At 58.4% G+C, this 19,666-nt stretch overlaps 1 protein-coding gene across 1 annotated transcript; it reads left to right on the forward strand.

The window, feature by feature from the left end:
* Window positions 1–236: 236 nt before the first annotated feature.
* On the forward strand, window positions 237–18,970 carry LOC104308791 (myeloid leukemia factor 1). Its single transcript, XM_054166951.1, has 8 exons — window positions 237–354; window positions 7,275–7,440; window positions 11,598–11,642; window positions 13,314–13,403; window positions 14,170–14,298; window positions 16,566–16,725; window positions 17,699–17,813; window positions 18,720–18,970. The coding sequence occupies exons 1-8, from the start codon at window positions 308–310 to the stop codon at window positions 18,820–18,822; spliced, it is 855 nt and encodes a 284-aa protein (XP_054022926.1). The 5' UTR covers window positions 237–307; the 3' UTR covers window positions 18,823–18,970.
* The last annotated feature ends 696 nt before the right edge of the window (window positions 18,971–19,666 follow it).

A 19,666-nucleotide genomic window follows, 5' to 3' on the forward strand; every position in this document is an offset into this window, starting at 1 on the left:
CCCGAACCTTCTGGAGCTGGACCGCGCAGCGCCCCGCGGTTACCACGGCAACGGCGGCGCCCGCTGCGCCCCGCCCCCCTGCGTCACAGCGGCGGCGGCCAATCAGCGGCGCTGCCGGGCGTCACGGGCGGCGGGCGAGGCCGGCAGGGGCTGGCGTTGGGCTGGGGGCGCTCAGAGCTCCGGCATCGCGCAGCGCTCCAGCGGCGCTCCGGCAGCGCTCCGGCATCGCGCAGCCCTCCAGCAGCCCTCCAGCAGCCCTCCAGCAGCCCTCCAGCAGCCCTCCAGCAGCCCTCCAGCAGCCGCAGCCATGTTCGGGGGTCTGGGGCGCTGCTTCGAGGAGGATCCCTTCTTCCGGTGAGGGGCACCCGCCGCAGCGGTGGGGGGTGTCTGCTGGGGGGTGGCCGTGTGGGGTCCGAGGGTGGTAAAGAGGAGGTCTGAGGGACTGGGGAAGGGTTCGGAGGGGGGCGAGGAGGGGGCCTGAGGGGGCGAGGAAGGGATCCGAGGGTGGTGAGGAGGGGGTCCGAGGTGGCAGGAGAGGTCCAGTGTGGCGAGGAGGCGAATCCGAGTGGCAAGAGGGGGTCTGAGGTGACAGGAGGGGGTCTGAGGTGGCGAGGGGCAGCTGAGGTGACAGGAGGGGGTCTGAGGTGGCGAGGGGCAGCTGAGGTGACAGGAGGGGGTCCGAGGTGTGGGCCCCAGCCGTGCTCGGCCGCGTACCCGACGGGAGCGGCTGTGAGATGCGTGCTTGGAAGCTGCGGAGGGGCTGAGGTTGTTGCCAGGGATTTTAAACGGCAGAGCCTTGTCTCTTACCCCTCCTGGGTCGTGTTGGTGGTCGTCACCGCCTCGGAGCGCACCGAAGCCCTTAGGAGCATAAATGCTGAGGCATTTAGGCTGGAGAAGATCTTTGGGAGTCCATAGCAAGGTTGTCTAAGGAATCTTCCCCTCCATTGGCTTGAGTTCCTTGATTTTCTTGTATAAAGCAGACAGGTGCTAGGTGTTCTGCCTTCCTTTGGGTCGGATTTGCTGGCTTGTTTTTCCCTCTAGCTGCTGTTGGTGCTTGCAGGACAGATAGCTAAAGGTTCTTGCATTAAACTCAGTGTGTGTGAGATCAGGAGAGGCAAGCTGGTTCCTTGTCCTGCTTTCCTGAGTGGATGCTGATGCTTTGGCTCAGCAAATGGGAGGTTTCCAGTTTCTGTACCAGGAATGGTACTGCTTGGGGCACAGCACATTTGTGTGTTCAGCTTGGAAACCAGTTTATTTCCCCTGGGAATCTTTGCTGCTGAAGCCTAAATGTAAGTAGAGAAACATCTGAGATCCCCTCAGAGTGCTGGGATAAGCCCAAACTGCTGCAGCATCCAGTCTGGCCCCTGTGTGTGTAGCAGCTAAGAATGGGATCAGACAACTCAGGGCAGCCTGAATCATTTAATTTGTTGTTGGTTTGTTCTGTGAGATGTGGTACATGACTGTGGGGAGCTTAATGACAGGCAAAGATAGGGGCAAATGAAGGTGGTGGGTGGATGAGGAAGGGAAAGGCATCCGGCCCTGTGGTGTGGGTATGTTGACTTGGATCCCTTAGTTACAGGACATTCTAGCTGAGGTGGCCCTTGTGCCTCTGAGAGGAGGATCTGCTGCTTGGCTGCACGTTGCCAGCAGTCTGCTGGGCTTCTAGGAATAGATGCAGTGGCAGAGCAGCTCTTCAGGTTCTGTGCAGGATGGGCTGGGCAGAAAGCTTCACTCTGCAATTCTGCTGCCTGAGCAGCTCCAGGGAAGGGCAACCAAGCTGGTCTGGAGGACAGGGCTGGGGAGGAGCAGCTGAGGGAGCTGGGGGTGTTCAGCCTGGAGCAGAGGAGGCTGAGGGAGACCTCATTGCTCTCTGCAGCTCCCTGAGAGGAGGCTGCAGCCAGGTGGGGGTTGGGATCTGCTGCCTAGGAACAAGAGATAGGACAAGAGGAAATGGCCTCAGGTTGCACCAGGGGAGGTTTAAGTTGGACATTAGAAGAAGCTTCTTGACTGAGAGGGTTCCCCCAGGCTGCCCAGGGAGGTGGCTGCATCCCCATCCCTGGAGGGGTTTCAGAGCTGTGGAGCTGAGGGCCATGGCTTAGCCCCAGCCTTGGCAGAGGTAGCCAACCGTTGGGCTCAGAGATCTCTTCCAACCAAAACAGTACAAAAGAAGAATGGAAATGAAGTCTTGTTTGTAGCAATTTGTAGCTTGCTTTCCCCTTCTGTATTCAGTTTCCTTATTAATTTTTATTGTAGCTGCTGATGCCAAGGGGGGGAAAAAAGCTTGGAGAAGATAGAGGAGGGGTGTGTGTGTGAAAGAGATGAGAGAGACACTGATCTAGAGATTCCTCTCCTTGGCACCAGCCTTGTAAATCTCCTCTGCATGCAGCTAAGGAGAAGAGCTTATTACTTCAGATAAGACCTGCTTCCAAAGTAGTGTAATAATGAGCTGCTGTTGCCTCACAAGGAGAGCTGCTCACTGCTGAACTGGAAATAGTGCCTGGCTGAAGTGAAAAACCTCTCCACGTGTGAGCAGCTGTCTTGGGGAAGCAGCAGGCAGGGTGCTGGGCAGGCAGGGTGCTGGGCAGGCAGAGTGCTGGGCAGGCAGAGTGCTGGGCAGGCAGAGTGCTGCCCAGCTCCATCCCAAACAGCCTGGCCAGCAGCAGAGCTGGCTCCTCTGCCAAGTGCAGTTGGCTCTGGTTTGAATCCCCAGCACACAGCTTTTATGTTCTTGTTCCCAGGTGTTATCTCCAGTGGCAGGCTGCAACTGCAGCCTTGCATAACTCCCCCAGTGGGAAAAAGCAATCAGTTACTCTCAGTGCAAAGCAGGCTTCCCAAGAGAATGGACTTGCTTCACTGCTGCAGGATGCTGCTTTCCAGCTGAACACAAACCCAGGCTGAGCTAGGAGCAGCACTGGGCTTTTAACACCTGAAAGTGTTCCAGCTGCAGCACAGAGCATTCAGCTTTGGGGCTTGAGCCTGAGCTGCACGAAGCCCTCACCAGGGGAGGGGGAAGCCCTCACCGGGGGAGGGGGAAGCCCTCACCAGGGGAGGGGGAAGCCCTCACCGGGGGAGGGGGAAGCCCTCACCAGGGGAGGGGGAAGCCCTCACCAGGGGAGGGGGAAGCCCTCACTGCTGTGTTACCAGCATCAGCCCCGTTGGATGTCTCTTGCTCCACGCAGTAGATGTTTGAGATGTGAATCTGGTTTGAGGTGGTGAAGCTGAGGCTGAGTACATTTTTGTTCCCTGTATTCATCCTTGCAAGCAGCTGAAGGCCAGGCTGTGCTGCTGCAGAGGAGTGGGACAGCAAATGTGTCAACCACGTATCTCCAGCACTCACCTTTGAATAGTGTGTGGTGCCCAGCACGTGGAGGGCACAGGTTCTGTGTGCCAGGCACAGGTTCTGTGTGCCAAACACAGCTCCCTTTCTAGTTGCTCAGTGTGTTCATGCTAGGAGAGTGCAAGGTCTGCAGGAACTGTGTCCTGCTCAGCAGAAGGATCTTCATTCCCCCCTAAAAAAGGTCAGGTTTAAGTCTGGGGTGCTCACCCCAGAGTGTTGTACCCTTGTTGTGTAGATCTGTGGTTTGAACAAAGAACTGAAGCTCTTGCATCCTCTGCTAGAGAGACTGGGATGTTTCATTCTGCTGTCCCCAGCATCAGGACTCAGAGCTGTGGAGAGAGGCCAGAGGAGGCCACAGAGGTGATCCCAGGGCTGGAGCAGCTCTGCCCTGAGCACAGGCTGAGGGAGCTGGGGCTGTGCAGCCTGCAGAGGAGAAGGCTCCAGGGGCACCTCAGAGCTGCCTGCCAGGACCTGAAGGGATCCTGCAGGAAGGCTGCAGAGAGACTTTTGCTGAGGGGGTCTGAGCCAGGCCAAGGGGAAATGGTTTGGAGCTGAGGCAGAGCAGGGTCAGAGTGGAGCTGAGGAAGAAGTTGTTCAGCAGGAGGGAGCTGAGGCTCTGGCACAGGCTGCCCAGGGAGGCTGTGGCTGCCTCCTGCCTGGGGGTGTTCAGGGCCAGGTTGAATGAGCCTTGAGCAGCTGGGAGGTGTCCCTGGGCATGGCAGGGGCATGGAGCAGATGATCTCTGAGGTCCCTTCCAGCCTGAACCATTCTGGGATTAGGTAGCTCTGCCATCAGAGCCATCAAGGGGAGAGGTTTAAATCCTTGGAGGCCTTCCAGACAGGTTCTGTGCTGTGATGAGTTAACACCCTGAAAACAAGGGGGGAAGGGCTTGCCAGTGCTTTGCCCTCCCTGCAGGGCCTTTTCCCCCTGGGAAGCTGAGTCTGTTCCGCTCCCCCTCCCTGCCCAGCTAGGGTATAAAAGGGAGGACACTGCAGCCATTAGCTCTCTTTTGGCTCCTGCCTTCCTGGAGGAGAGCTGCTGCAGCTGCCTTCCTGCTCCTCTGCCACGTGCTGGGGCCTGATCCTTCCCCCTGCTGCCTCTTCAGAGACTGGTTTTGTATTCCTGGGGTTTTGTTTTTCCCTCCCACCCATCCTTGTTCCTTGCCCTTGTGAACCCTACCTGTGATTGTTATATGTATATAAGAGAAAACCTCTTCAGCTCTCTGCTTCCAAGCTGACTCCAGACTATTGCTTGGTGGATTTGCTCCTTCCCTTTCTTTTTTCCCCCTCTCTGTTGGGAGGGAGGAGGGGGGAGCAGGGGAGGGATTCTCAGCCTTGCCCCCATCTGAGCTCTTAAGTCCCAGTTAAGGCTCCATCCACTACATCTGACCACCTATTTTAGGTGGTGGAGGTAATCCCTTGGCAGCCTGCTCCTCCACACCTCCTCTCTTGACTTTGTTTTCCTTTTTGCCTTCTTGCTTCTGGGTTGGGCTGCTCCAGGGCACCCCAGCGCTGCCGAGCTCCCTTCAAGGCTCGACCCCAGCAGCTCTTCTCAGCAATGGCTCCCTGAGGTGTCCTGGGGCAGCTCTGTCCCTGAACCTGTCCCTCCACTGTAGCCCTCTTGCTTCCCCGTGGTGAGATGGCTTGAAAGCTGTAGGGCACTCAAGGAGTTGAGCTGGGCACAGGAAGCTTTGTGGTGCAGAGTCCCTGCTGCATGGCAGGGGTTGGAAGGGTCCAAAGCAGGGTCACCAAAGCTGGCTGAGGCTTGTGGTGTCAAAATAGGCTGAGGTGTGCCCGTGCTGAGTGGGGAGGCTCTCAGCCTGGCTGCTGCTCACCCTGGCTCCTGCTCAGGCTTTTTCCATCTGCCCTTCATCCTCTTGCTGCGCAGGAGAGCTGCTTATCGCCTTGGGCCAGATGTTGAGCAGCAGGCATGTGAGGGGGGCAGATTAGGACCTGCCCAGTCACAGGACAGCTGGGTCTGAACTGGAAGGCTCTGCTGGAGCTGGAGGGAGTGCAGGAGCTGCAGGGCTTAAAGGGCCAGCATGTGAAAGCCCCACGTGTGGAGGTGAATCCAGCGCTGGGGCTGCGACCTCCTTTCCTTCTGACTTCTCTGCAGGCAGCTGTGGCACAGGAAAGGACAAAGCAAGGAGGCCCAAATGGCCCTGGGCAGCTTGAGACTGGAGATGAGAGCTGGGGTGGGGAGAGCCTGGCACAGGCTGCCCAGGGAGGCTGTGGCTGCCTCCTGCCTGGAGGTGTTGAGGGCCAGGCTGGATGAGGCCCTGGGCAGCCTGGGCTGGTGGGAGCTGTCCCTGCCCGTGGCAGGGGCCTGGAGCTGGATGGTCCTGGAGGCCTTGTCCAACCCAACCCATGCCATGGATCTGGGAATTTGTAAACCCAGGGTCTGTGGGACTGGAGCTAAGGAGTGAGGAGGAGAAAAGCTGCTGGGAGGCTTCCAAGAAGGCAGCAGTGTGAAGGCTTGGGGTGTGCTGGGCAAGGCTGTGGTGTCCTGGAGAGGTGTGAGGCGTCTGGGGAGTGCCACCGAGGTGATGGGCAGGGGCATGAGAGGCTCTGGAGCTAGGGAAGCATCCCTGGGGAGCAGTGCTGAGCTCAGTGGCCTGCAGCAGGGACAGCAAAGGGGGAAGCTGGGATGGAGATGGTGAGGACGTGAAGCCTGGGGTTTGGAGGAAGCAGGAAACGAAGCATGGGTTAAAGGGGAATGGAGCCTGGGCTGGGGGGGCTGAGGTGGGGTAAATGGAGCCTGGGTTGGGGGGGCTGAGGTGGGGTAAATGGAGCCTGGTTTGGGGGGGCTGAGGTGGGGTAAATGGAGCCTGGGTTGGGGAAGCTGAGGTGGGGTAAATGGAGCCTGGGTTGGGGGGGCTGAGGTGGGGTAAATGGAGCCTGGTTGGGGGGTGAAGGGGGGGGGGGATGGAGCCTGGTTGGGAGGGCGAAGGGTGGGGGGGATGGAGCCTGGTTGGGGGGGTGAAGGGGGGGGGGATGGAGCCTGGTTGGGGGGGGGTGAGGGAGGAGTTTGTGGCCTTGCCCTTCAGGCAGCAGGGCTGACTGCATGTTGTGCTCTGCCAAACCCATCTTTTGCTCATCTCTTGGCCTCAACAATCTTCAGTTCTTGTCCAAATGAGGGATTATAAAGGAGCAAGCAGTAACAGGGAGCAGCTTGAGCAAGCTCTGGAGTGCAAGCCAAGCTTTGGGACTTGGTGCTTGGGGTCTGTGAGGTTTTAGAGACAGATGTGACAGCAGAGGAGGGGGAAGCTAACAGGGACACAAAACAGCAGTGAGACTCCCTCCTGAGCAGAAGGCACATGGAAGAGGAAGGCAGAGATGCAGCAGTGGGTGGCTGAGGTTAAAAAGCTCTCTTGAATTTGGGTCAAAGAGGCTGAAAAGTGGAATGGGAGCAGCCAGCAAAATAAACTTGAGAGGTGGAGGGGGGAGAGGGTTAGTAGGGCCCTGTGAATTCAGGGAGTGCTAAGCTTTGGAAGATGGCAGTGACAAAAGCAGAGGAGGGGGGGAATAATCCTTTCAATAGCAGGGGCTGGAGGTAGAAGCAGAGCTAAATAAAACCTAGGTCCATTTTATGGCAGGGAGCAAAGAGGCTGAAGGGAAGGATGGCTGTGGGAAAGAGCAGGAGAGAGGCAAAGCGATTTGGACAGCCAAGAGTGTGGCAGAGCAAGGAGGCAGCTAGAGGACGAGAGGGGAAACAGCTTCCATGGCCCTGCTCTGGCGGGGGATTGGACTTGGGGATCTCTGGAGGTCATTCCCAGCCCCTGTGGGATGGGAAGGAAAGGGCAAGAAGTGAGAGGTAGTAGGGAGAGGGGAAATTGCCCGGCGGGCCCCGTGGGATGAGGACCACAGAGCCCTGCGGAGCGATGCAAAGCCCCAAGGCAGCTCGGAGCCGGTGACCCTGTGCGTGTGACCCCTTCCAGGGAGCCCTTCGCTGCCCACCAGGAGTGCGTGCGGCAGATGATGAGGAGCTTCTCCGACCCCTTCGGCCGGGAGCCGTTGCTGAGCCTGGCAGGCGGCGCGGAGAGGAGAGCGGAGCCCAGGGCGCGGCAGGACTCGCAGCTGGCGCTCCGCGGCGGCGGCGGCAGGGTGAGGGAGGGCCGGCGGCAGGGTGAGGGAGGGCCGGCGGCAGGGTGAGGGAGGGCCGGCGGCAGGGTGAGGGAGGGGCGGCGGCAGGGTGAGGGAGGGCCGGCGGCGGCAGGGTGAGCGAGGGCTGGCAGGGTGAGGGAGGGCCGGCAGCGGCAGGGTGAGGGAGGGCCGGCAGCAGCGGCAGGGTGAGGGAGGGCCAGCGGCGGCGGCAGGGTGAGGGAGGGCCGGCGGCGGCCGCAGGGTGAGGGAGGGCCAGCGGCGGCGGCAGGGTGAGGGAGGGCTGGCGGCAGGGTGAGGGAGGGCCGGCGGCAGGGTGAGGGAGGGCCGGCAGCAGCGGCAGGGTGAGGGAGGGCCGGCGGCGGCAGGGCGAGGGAGGGCCGGCAGGGTGAGGGCTGGCCGCGGCTCGGGGCGGCTGTGCGGCTCGGCGGCCGCCCTCCCCTCCCGCTCCGGCCGCGGCTGGGAGCTGAAGCCCGCCTCAGCCTTCGCCACAGCATCATAGAACGCTCAGGGCTGGAAGGGAGCTCAGGGCTCAGCCAGCCCCTGCCATGGGCAGGGACACCTCACACCACAGCAGGTTGCTCACAGCCACCTCCAGCCTGGCTGCAAACACCTCCAGGCAGGAGGCTGCCACCACCTCCCTGGGCAGCCTGTGCCAGGCTCTCACCACCCTCCTGGGGAACAACTTCTCCTCACAGCCAATCTCAATCTCCCCACTTCCAGTTCTGCTCCATCCCCCACCAAAAGTCCCTCCCCAGCTTGCTTGCAGCCCCCTGCAGATCCTGGAAGGCCACAAAGAGGTCTCCTGGGAGCCTTCTCCTCTCCAGACTGAACAGCCCCAACCCTCTCAGCCTGACCCCATAGCAGAGCAGCTCCAGCCCTCTGCTCCTCCTCGTGGCCCTGCTCTGGACCCACTCCCTCAGGTCCACATCCCCCCTGTGCTGATGGCTCCAGAACTCTTTCCTCTCCATTTAAGAGCTGCAGATGAGAGAAACTGATGCAAAACTTCACACTCCTGTGAGTTCCCACCTGCAACTGGGCAGCTGGCACTGATCTGCTTTACTTACAGGACCTCTCTGGGCAGGCAGGGTGATTCTATTTTCTGCTCCTGTAGCTGAGGCTTATCTAGCTGCTGTATTTAGAAGGGCTCCAGGTTGGTTCCTCTCCCTCAGTGCCTAACTGTTCTGCAGCTGAGTGTTCTCTTGCTTTCACAAGTCACATCTGATGGCTGGAAACGGTTGGAAGACAAAGGCAGCTGACAAGGGCTGGTGGAGCCCAGCCAGCTGTGGTGGTGCTTGTTCAAGCCTAGATAGTTAGAGCTTAATAAGTAGAGCTGAAACAGAGGCTGTCACCTCCAAGTCAAAAGGGTAACTGTCAGATTCCTTCCTCAGTGCTCACACACTGCCAGTTAGTTTCAAATATAGACTCTGCTGGCTCTAATGAGGGTGTGAGCTTGCCTCCACTGAGGCAGATTCTCAGGCCCTGGGTCAGCAGATGCCTCAAACCAGATCAGGCTTCTCTTGCCTTTAGAAGAAGAGTGCAGCAAACCCTGGGGGTCTGTGGCCCTTGTTCTTGGCAGGGAGGGATAAATGTGGGGCACAGGAAGCCTTCATCTGCTGCTGAGGGAAGGAGTCGAGGGTACCAGCGGGCTGCCAGGGCGTGATAAGCACAGAGGAACTCCACACCTGCTCAGGGCTCCCCAGTAGCCTTTGATGTTCCTTGTGGCTCACCTCAGAGCTGTCAGATGGCACAGAAGGCTCAGCACTAATCTCTGGAGCCTTGTAGTTGTCTCAGGCTGCCTTTAATGATGCAAACACTTAATGACTCCTTTTCCCTACAGCAGAATCTCTTTATTGCCATGTCAGATGCACTGTTGCAATTCCTCCTGGTAATTAGTGATGTTCTGAATCAGTGCTGAGGGAACCTGGAGCATGCACTGTGTGCTCAGGGCTGCACTGTAGTTAGCTCTGAGTGTGCTTTCACACCAACCTGTCTTGCAGCCACCTAAATGGTAGGACCCACAGAGTGCCTTCCTCCTGCCTTGCAAGGAGCAGCATTCACTGCAGCAGCTCAGCAGGCACTACTGCAGCTTGGCACTGATGCTCCTTTCTCAAGCAGTGGCAGGTTTTAGCCTCCTGGAGACAGGGGAGGAGGAGGAAGGAAGGATATGAGCAGGAGGAGTGGGGAAAAGCACCTGCAGGAGGCAGTTGTCATTGGCTTGGTTTGGGGATTGTGCTGAGCATCAGGCAAGCAGCTCCAGGCTGGGTGGAGAGTGGAGGCAGAGCAGTGCTGAGGAGAAGGAATTGACCTTCTCACCAGCCAGCAGCCCCAGCACAAGCCAACAGCTGGGGCAGGGAGGGGATTCTGCCCCTCTGCTCTGCTCAGACCTCCCCTGCAGTGCTGGGGCAGCTCTGGAGCCCTCAGCACAGACAGGGACAGAGGAGGCCACAGCAGTGCTGGCAGCTCTCTGCTGTGAGAGTCAGGGCTGTTCAGCCTGGGGAAGAGAAGGCTCCAGGGAGACCTCAGAGCAGCCTTGCAGGATTTAAAAGAGACTACAGGAGGCTGGAGAGGGACTTTGGACCAAGGCCTGGGGTGCCAGGATGAGGGCTGATGGCTTCAAACTGGAAGGAGCTGGATTGAGACTAGAAACTGGGAGGGGATTCTCTGGCAGGAAGGTGCTGAGGCACTGGGACAGCTTGCCCTGAGAAGCTGTGGAGGCTCCAGGGCTGGGAGTGTGCCAAGCCAGGTTGGATGAGACCTTGAGCAACCTGGGCTAGGAGGAGATGTCCCTGCCCCAGGCAGGGGGCTGGAACTCGGTGACTTTTGGGCCTCTTCCAAGGCCAAGCAGGCTGTGACTCTCTTTAACAGCCCTTGGCAGGCACTGTGAAGCACAGTTTGTGATCTGATGACTAACAGCTTCATTTCCGAGGCTGTTCCTTTGCACTGGAGATGTCTGTCAAAAACTCTGCTCTTTCTGTCACTCCCTGGTGGAGCTGCAGCCTGAAAGAGTCCCTGGAGGCACTCCACAAGCAGGGAATTCCTTCCTGTGGCCCCTCAGGCCCCAGGGCAGTGCTGCTGCTGTGTGAGCAGCCTCTCCTCAGGTTGGCTTTCCCATGACCCTCCAAATCCCAGCTTCCTGGAGCCATCCTGTGCTCCCCCAGCACCTCCCTGCCCTGGACTTGGGGATGCTGAATCTCAGCTGCTCCCCAGGAGCTGCACTTCCTGGTGCTCATAGCTGCAGCAGAGGAAGGAGATGCTCAGGGAAGCTTGGGGAGGCTCTGCAGATGATGATGGCTTTACCTGGAACTCCTTTGCACTGCCCTTTGAAAGTGCTGCCAAGGGAAGGCCTGGGCTTGTTCCTCCCAAGGGGTTTGTAGCTCTCCTGAGAACCTGTCAGCAGCAAGGCAGCCCTCCAGTGCCTCAGGCTCTGAAACTGGGTGCCAGGCAGAAGTGCACACTCCAGGGGGGAGTGACCTGATCCTAATGGCCTGCCAGTGCTTGCAGGGCAGGGGGCTTCCCTGAAGCAGGGATGATGCCCTCCACACTCAGCACTGGTGAGGCTGCACCTCAGACCTTGGGTTAAGTTTTGGGGCCCTCACTCCAAGGAGGACACTGAGAGGCTGGAGCAGGGCCAGAGAAGGGCAAGAAAGGTGAGGAAGGGTCTGGAGAGCAGGGCTGGGGAGGAGCAGCTGAGAGCTGGGGGTGTTCAGCCAGGAGCAGAGGAGGCTGAGGGAGACCACCTGACTCTCTACACCTCCCTGAGAGGAGGCTGCAGCCAGCTGGGGTTGGTTCCTTCTCCCTAGGAACAAGGGATAGGGCAAGAGGAAATGAGCTGAGGTTGCAGCAGGGCAGGTTTGGGTTGGGCATCAGAAGAAGCTTCCTGACTGCAAGGGTTCTCAGAGCCTGGCCCAGGCTGCCCAGGGAGGTGTCTGAAGCCCCATCCCTGGAGGGGTTTGGAGCATGCAGAGGTGGTTCAGCAGCAGCCTAGCTCGAGTCAGGGGGTGGTTGGAGTTGCTCTTGCAGCTCCTTTCCAACCAAAGCCATTCTCTGACTCCACTTGGCTGGAACTGTGCCACTTCCCCTGCTGGCTGTGCAGATCCCCTCTGCTGGCTCTGCTAACAGCCAGAGTGACTCAAGGTCTCTGCTGCTTTTCCTTCCAGGCCACAAGCTACTCCCTCATGCCCTTTGGAGGCTTTGGTAGACTGGTTGGTATCCCAGGAGCAGCCATCCCTGGAGCTCCTGCTGCTCTCTGTATGCTTCTGCATAGCTAAAGCATGGATGTGGGCTGGGCTGAGGCTGCCTGGGGGCTGCCTGGGGGCTGCCTGGCTTGGAGTGGTTCCAGAAGGACTTTTTCCTTCCCACAATGTTGGGATGGTCTCAATGTGCTGATCTCAAGGCTGTAGAGGGGACTGCTTGGCTTGTGTGCTCAGTGATGGATCTGCTGGTGCTTGATCTCTGGTGGCCAGGAATGAATTCATCCCTGGAGACAGACCCCAAGCTTGGACACTAGCACAGAATCCTGGCATGGTCTGGGTTGGAAGGGACCTCTGTAGGTCATCCAGCAGCTGGGAGGGAGGTGGAATCCATGATTCCAGCAAGAGCTGTAGCACAGCCTGCTTCTGAAGACAGAGTTGCCCCTGGAGCTGGCCTTGGAGTGCTCTCCAGCTGTAGGTTTGTGAGGGTCAGGAATACCTTTTAAAGACCTGTACAAAGGACTCCAGGAGAATCAGTTGCTGGCCCTCATGGAGCCTTCTGCTTCCTCTGGGAGGTTCTAAAGAGCCCTCAGCTTGGAAAGCCTGGAGAGTGGCCTTGGAGCACAGCTTGGTGTTGGGTGCTTCCAAAGGTCCCTCTGTGCCCTCAGCTTCCAGCCCCTACCAGGGCAGCCCTGCTGAGGAGCTCTCCCTTGTGCCCTCAGCTTCCAGACCCTACCAGTGCAGCCCTGCTGAGGAGCTCTCCCTTGTGCCCTCAGCTTCCAGGCCCTACCAGGGCAGCCCTGCTGAGGAGCTCTCCCCTGTGCCCTCAGCTTCCAGACCCTACCAGTGCAGCCCTGCTGAGGAGCTCTCCCCTGTGCCCTCAGCTTCCAGGCCCTACCAGGGCAGCCCTGCTGAGGAGCTCTCCCCTGTGCCCTCAGCTTCCAGACCCTACCAGTGCAGCCCTGCTGAGGAGCTCTCCCTTGTGCCCTCAGCTTCCAGACCCTACCAGGGCAGCCCTGCTGAGGAGCTCTCCCTTGTGCCCTCAGCTTCCAGGCCCTACCAGTGCAGCCCTGCTGAGGAGCTCTCCCTTGTGCTCTGAGCTTCCAGACCCTACCAGGGCAGCCCTGTGCATGCAGCCCTGCTGAGGAGCTTCCTCTGTGCAGTGTTGGAGTTCTGCTTTCCTTTTAACACCAGTGAATGTTTTGGAGTGAAGCTGCCACTGGAGTACCAAGTTTCAGCTGTGTGATGATGGCTTTTATCCCCCCTGCCCCTTCATGAGTAACCCTTGCTGCAGCTGTGCCTGCTGGGCTGCATCTTCAGTGTGGTTCCACCTGCTTGAAGGGATTCACAGGGAGGTGATTTGGTCACCAGCTGCTGATCAAGGCATGGGAGGTCACATGGTGCTTCCTGTAGCAGAATCTGCTTAGGTTATGTGGGACAGAACTGATGCTCATTTGGCACAAGGAGAGCTGCTGTTGATACTTGAGTGCCAAACCCTTCCCTTCTGTGCTCCCAGTGTCTCCACCAGCCAAGCTTCCTGCCCTGGCTTCCCCTGGTTCCCTCAAAGCAGCATTCTGGCCTGGCTGTGTCTGTGAGCCCTCCCTGGTCTGCTCTGCAGGAAAGAGGACCTGAGCAGTCCAGAGGCAGAGCTTCATTGTTCATCTCTCCTCTTCTGTTCCTGAGCAGGATGCAGATCTGGGGGAACCTTTCCTTGCCATGGACAGGATGATGGCAAACATGAGAAACAGCATGCTGGAGATGCAGAGGAAATTTGTAAGTGTGAATAACCCCCAGCCCCTGGCCTGGCCCTGAGGGGAGTGCTGCTGGAGGAGGGCAGCTGCTGAAAACTCTGCTGGCAGGGAAAAGGTCAAATCACAGCCTGGCAGGGGCTGGAAGGGGCCTCTGGAGATCATCCAGTCCAGCCCCCCTGCACAGCAGGGTCACTCAGGAGCACACCCAGGGGGGTTGGAAGCTCTCCACACCAGGAGACACCACAACCCCCCTGGGCAGCCTGCTCCAGGCCTCCAGCAGCCTCACACCAAACAACTTCCTCCTCCTGCTCACGTGGAACCTCCTGGGGGCCACTTTGTGCCCCTTGGCCTGTCCCTGGGCAGCACTGAGCAGAGCCTGACCCCAGCCTCTTGCCCCCCAGCCTTTAGCTCCCCTCTGGGGCTGCTCTTCTGCAGGCTCCCAGCCCCAGGGCTCTCAGCCTTTTCTGCTCCCAGAGCTGCTCCAGGCCCCTCAGCAGCTCTGCAGCCTCCCCTGGACCCTCCCCAGCAGTTCCCTGTCCCCCTTGAGCTGGACCCAGACCTCCAGACATGGCCTCCCCAGGGCCTGCCCTGTTTCCTACACAGGGAAACCAAGAGCCAGCCAAGGGCAGGAGAAGAGTGGGCAGCTGCCAGGGTCTGTGTTCCCCAGGCCTGAGGGTTAATTGCCAGAGGGATATTCTGCTTCATACCAAGGCAGCCTCAGAGGCCAAGAAGTAGCTTTTATCCCTGAGTTTTAACCTGCAGTAATGAGCAGTGTTCCTTGCTTGCAGGATGACCTGTCTGTGCACCCTGATGCACACACCTTCAGCTCTTCCTCTGTGCTGACCTACTCCAAAGTAGGAGATGAACCTCCCAAGGTCTTCCAGGCTTCAGCCCAGACCCGCACGGCCCCCGGAGGGGTAAGTGCTGCTGGGGTGGCCCTGAGAGGGGCAGGGAGAGGGCCTGCACCAACCCCCAGCCTCCTCCAGCTGCTTTGCCCTGCAGGCAGCTCCCCCTCTAATTTAGAAATGCAGGGGTGGGAAGGGAGCTCTGGGGCTTGAGTCCCAGCCCTCTGCTGCAGCTGGGTCACCCAGGGCAGCTCACACAGGAATGCAGCCACAAAGAGGTGTTGGGAGCTTGCCCTGCACCAAAGGCTGCTGGAGCCAGAGTGCTCTTTGCTCCCTGGGCATTTGGTCTGCTCCTAAGCATGCCTCAAGTCAATTGGAGGCCTAGCAAATGGAGGCCCAGGACAGCTGAATCTTCAAAGCCATCTCCAGCAGCTTTCCCTTCCCTTGAACACTTCAAGTCCTGCCTCAAATCCCAGCTAACAAGAAGCTGTTGATGTCTGCTCCTGCAGAGCCCAGCTTCAGCTCCTGCCCCCTCCCTCAAGCCCTGTGGGCTGCTTATGTAAGGCTGGGGCTGGGGCTGCCCTTTCAGACCTCCCCCTGCAGCTGTTGCCTCTAATCCTGCTGAGCAATTTGAATTTGAGTTTGAACCCTGCAGTGAAGTTCATGAAAGACTATCCCTGAGCAGGGCAGGCTGTGGAGGGCTGAGTGGCTGGGGGTGCTCAAGCTCAAGCAGACACTTGGGTTATCAAAAGAAGGGTTCTAATAATAGCCCCCAGAACACAGGGCTGAGTGGTTGCCTGGGTTTCAGCTGGGCAGCAGGACAGCCTGGCAAGGAGCTGGCCCTCCTGGGGGGGTTCCAAGCCAGGCAGCCCAGCAGTGAGTTGTGCCTTTGTGCTGAGAAGATTGGCAGCAGCTCCTCCTGTTGGTGCTCAGGGCTGGCAGGGAGGTTCAGGCTGGAGGTGAGGAAGGAATTCTTCCCAGGCAGAGAGATTGGCCCTGGGGATGTGCTGCCCAGGGAGGTGGTGGAGTCCCCATCCCTGGAGGGGTTCAGGAAGAGCCTGGATGAGCCCTTGGGGCCATGGTGGAGTTGATCAGAAGGTGCTGGGTGAGAGGTTGGACTGGGTGCTCTTGGAGGTCTTGTCCAGCCTGGTTAAAGCTGTACTGTGCTGCTGCCAGGCAGAATGGTGAGCACTTGGCTGCATGGTCAGACTAAGCTTTTCCTTTCCACCCCTCAGTAATGAATACTGCAGCCATCACCCCTCACCCTCTCACCCCATGCCTTGGGCAGAAGTCCCTCTCCAGCTCTCCTGTGGCTCCCTCCTCGTGCTGGAAGGCTGCTCCAAGGTCTCCCTGGAGCCTTCTCCAGGCTGAACAGCCCCCTGGAAATAAAAGAATCAGAGAATGGCTCAGGTTGGAAGGGACCTCAGAGAGCATCTCCTCCAAGCTCCCTGCCATGAGACTCAACTAGCCCAGGCTGCCCAAGGCCTCATCCAGTCTGGCCTTGAGTACCTCCAGGAGGCCTCCACGAACTGCCTGGGCAGCCTGCTGCAGATTTGTACCTGGGGAAGGCAATTTTCTGCAGCTTGAGCTGCTTGGATGCCCTGAATTCTCTCTAGCTCTTGCCCAGAGGTCTTGGTAGCCCTTCAGGAGTTGGAGCTCTTGCTCCTCAGGAACCAAGCTGAAGGTTTTTCAAGTTGGTTTATTTTCCTGAATGTAGCTGCTGGAAACCCCTTCAGCCAGGCAGCTGCTAGCAGGGTTGGCTTCCTTTCACTGCTATACATGGCCAACCTGCTCCTTCCCAAGGGCCAGCCCTGCTCTGCCTCAGCTCCAAACCATTCCCCTTGGCCTGGCTCAGACCCCCTCAGCAAAAGTCTCTCTGCAGCTTCCTGCAGGATCCCTTCAGGTGCTGGCAGCAGCTCTGAGGTGCCCCTGGAGCCTTCTCCTCTGCAGGCTGCACAGCCCCAGCTCCCTCAGCCTGTGCTGACAGCAGAGCTGCTCCAGCCCTGGGATCACCTCTGTGGCCCCCTCTGGACTCCCTCCAGCAGCTCTGTGTCCCTCATGGGCACAGGATTGGAGGGGAGGTCTGAGCAGAGCCCAGGGGCAGAATCCCCTCTCTGGCCACCCTCCTCTGGCTGCAGCCCAGCTGTGGGTGCTCTGGTTTCATCTTCCTGTCTGTGGGCTGGAGGCAGAGACTTGGTGCAGTGTGTTCAGCCCAGGCAAGGGAAGAGCTGCCTGGGGAAGCCAAAGCTGTCCCAAAAGAAAGGCAGCAAAACTAAACCTCTCTAACTTTGTGGCTTGGCAGGACACTTCATGTGGCTTTGGGCTTGCTTTCTGTCCAGGTTAAGGAGACCAGAAGAGCCCTGAGGGATTCTGAGAGTGGAGTGGAGAAGCTGGCCATTGGCCACCACCTCAGGGAGCGTGGCCATGTCATTAAGAAATCCAGGAACAGCAGGACTGGGGACGAGGAAATGAACCAGGAGTTCATCAACCTGGATGAGAGTAGGTCTTGGTGTGCAGCTCTGCTCTCTCACCTGCCAGGTCTCAAGCCTGAGGCAGCCTCAAAGGGAATTTACTCAGCCTGGAAGCCTGCAAATCAAACTCCCTCAGTTGTGATATACATTTGGGCAGCTTGAACCAAGCAGACCTGAGAATGTTGTGTGGTGTGCAGGGGGGGCTGGCTGCTGCAGCCCCTGCTGCTGCTGGGCAGGACTTGGGATCAAAGGGTCACAGAATGGTTTGGCTTGGGAGGGATCCTGAAGGTCACTGAGTTCCACTGTGGGCAGGGGCAGCTCCTCCTAGCCCAAGCTGCTCAAGGCCTCATCCAACCTGGCTTTCAACTCTGCCAGCCTTGGAGCCTCCACAGCTTCTTAGGGCAACCTGTCCCAGTGGCTCAGCCCCCTCCTGGGGAAGGCTTTCCTCCTCATGCCCAATCTCAATCCAGCTCCTTCCAGTTTGAAGCCATCAGCCCTCATCCTGTCTCTCCAGGCCTTGGTCCAAAGTCCTTCTCCAGCCCTCCTATAGTCCCTTTTAAATCCTGGGAGGCTGCTCTGAGGTGTCCCTGGGGCCTTCTCCTCTCCAGGCTGAACAGCCCTGACTCTCTCAGCCTGGCCTCACAGCAGAGAGCTTCCAGCCCTCCCAGCACTGCTGTGATCTCCTCTGGCCCTGCTCCACCAGGTCCCTGTCTGTGCTGAGGGCTCCAGAGCTGCCCCTGCACTGCAGGGGAGGTCTGAGCAGAGCAGAGCAGAGGGGCAGAATCCCCTCCCTGCCCCTGCTGCCCACCCTGCTGGGGCTCAGCCCAGGGCAGCTTACAGCCTGCTGGCAGCAAGCTTGGAGTTGTTTCCACATCCCTTGCAGTGTGAGGCCTCGTGGGGAATGCAGAGCTTCAACCCCACTGCTCAGAACCCCTCACCTGCATCACATGCTGCTTTCCCCCCTGTTTGTGTTTGTTACAGCTGAACTCTTTGTTTTCCAGCTGAGGCCCAGAGCTTTGATGAGGAGTGGCAGAAGGAGATTATGAAGTTCAAGCCCTCGAGATCTGGAGGCCATTTGGAAGCTCCAAAGTACAGAAGCATTCATCATGTGCCCAAGTAAGTTGGATTGAGAAGGGGAAAAGAGTTTCCAGGACAGGAGATAACTAGAGGCCAGATGAAAATGCAGCTGTGAAGCAATCTGCTGCTGAAGGAGCAGTGCTGCCAGGCAGGCTGAGGGGAAACAGCATCTCCTGGTCCTCCTCTGGGCAGAAGCTGCCCTGCTTGGGCTGCTCTCCACCAAGCCTTCTGGGCTTCTTCCTCTCCTACTGCCACAGGGGAAGCTGTGATGCCTTTATCAGTGCATGTTTGGTAGAGAAGGCTCCAGAAGGGCAATGCTTCTCTGCTCTAAGCTGCAGTGAGGCCAGCAGGCCAAGGCAGCTTCTCCTCCCCCTCTACTCTGCCCTAGGGAGGCTGTATTGAGTATTGGGTCCAGCTCTGGGCTCCCCAGTTCAAGAGGGACAGAGAACTGCTGGAGAGAGTCCAGAGGAGGCTGCAAAGCTGCTGAGGGGCCTGGAGCAGCTCTGGGAGGAGCAAAGGCTGAGCTCCAGCCCTGGGGCTGAGAGCCTGCAGAAGAGCAGCCTGAGAAGGGAACCTTCTCAAGGCTCAGCAAGAGCTCAAGGCTTACATCTGACAACTGGAGCCCCACAGAAGCAAGGGACAGAAACTCCATCATCATTTCTTGATGATGATTTAGGCTGCAGATGAGGAAGAAATTCTCAGCAGTGAGGGTGGGGAAGACACTGGAACAGGGAGGCTGTGGCTGCCTCCTGCCTGGAGGTGTTGAGGGCCAGGCTGGATGAGGCCCTGAGCAGCCTGTGCTGGTGGGAGGGGTCCCTGCCCAGGGCAGGGGGCTGGGGCTGGATGATCTCTGAGGTCCCTTCCAGCCCAACCCCTTGCATGACTCTCTGGATGTATTTTCCCCTTCCCCAGCACGTGGTGAGTGATGGTTGGCTTTTGTTTCAGGGAGAAGCCCCTTGCCATCAAGGCTTCCAGGGAGCCCAGAGCTTCCATGGAGAACCTGAATGTGAGAGGAACACACCTGCCCCTCAGGAGCAGCAAACAGTAGATGGCTTCCATTGGGCTGCTGGTGCTGCATTGCTTCTCTTGATCTAAGTACACCTCTCTCCATGACCAGTCTCTGTTCTTTGTGCTTCTGGGCAGTCCTGTGCCTTGCCACTCCCCATCTCCTGGCACCTGAATGTCCTTGGCAGCCTCACCTCGAGCCCTCTCATTGCAGCAGGTTGTAGCCCCACCACCCTCTCCACTTCAGTGGGTTTGCAGGAATTCTGCTTGGGATAAAACCAGCCCCAAACTTCTGCCCTGCAAGGGTTTGCTGCCCCCAGCTCAGACTTCTTGTTCAGCCTGGTGATGCAGCTGCTTTCCCCCCCCCACACTAACTGGCACAGGAAGTAAATTCTCTGTGTGGCTGGAATGATGACTATGTTAGTTTAGGTGACAGAGTAACTACACTGCAGCCACTGAACAGAGATCTAGAACTGATGTCTCTCAAATCAGACTGCAGATTGCTCTGCAGCCCCCAGCTTCCCCTCCTTTCCATGAAGAACAGCAAGAGGAGACAGGTTGAAGTCTTTGCCATGGCAGGGACTTGCACTTTATCAGCTTCCTTTTGGCCACAATTTGTTTTCCACCTCTTTCTCTCTGCTTCTGCTCCTTGCTCTGTTACCTGGGGAGGTCACCTAACAATGGGGTTCCCCCCCCCCCCCCCCTTTGAAGCTGTTCTGTAGTAGCTTCTAACTCTTTGGTGATAATCCCACACTGAGTCCTCCAGCTGAGCTGTGGCTTTGCTACTCATCAGCAAACTGGGCTGAGGAAGCAGGAGTGGAAGTGGATAACCAACACTGCACCTTTCCTGCTGCTCTGGAAGCCAAGGGGAGCCTTCCCCTGCCAGC

This window comes from Dryobates pubescens, chromosome 13 (assembly GCF_014839835.1).
Source record: "Dryobates pubescens isolate bDryPub1 chromosome 13, bDryPub1.pri, whole genome shotgun sequence".
Classification (NCBI taxonomy): Eukaryota; Metazoa; Chordata; class Aves; order Piciformes; family Picidae; genus Dryobates; species Dryobates pubescens.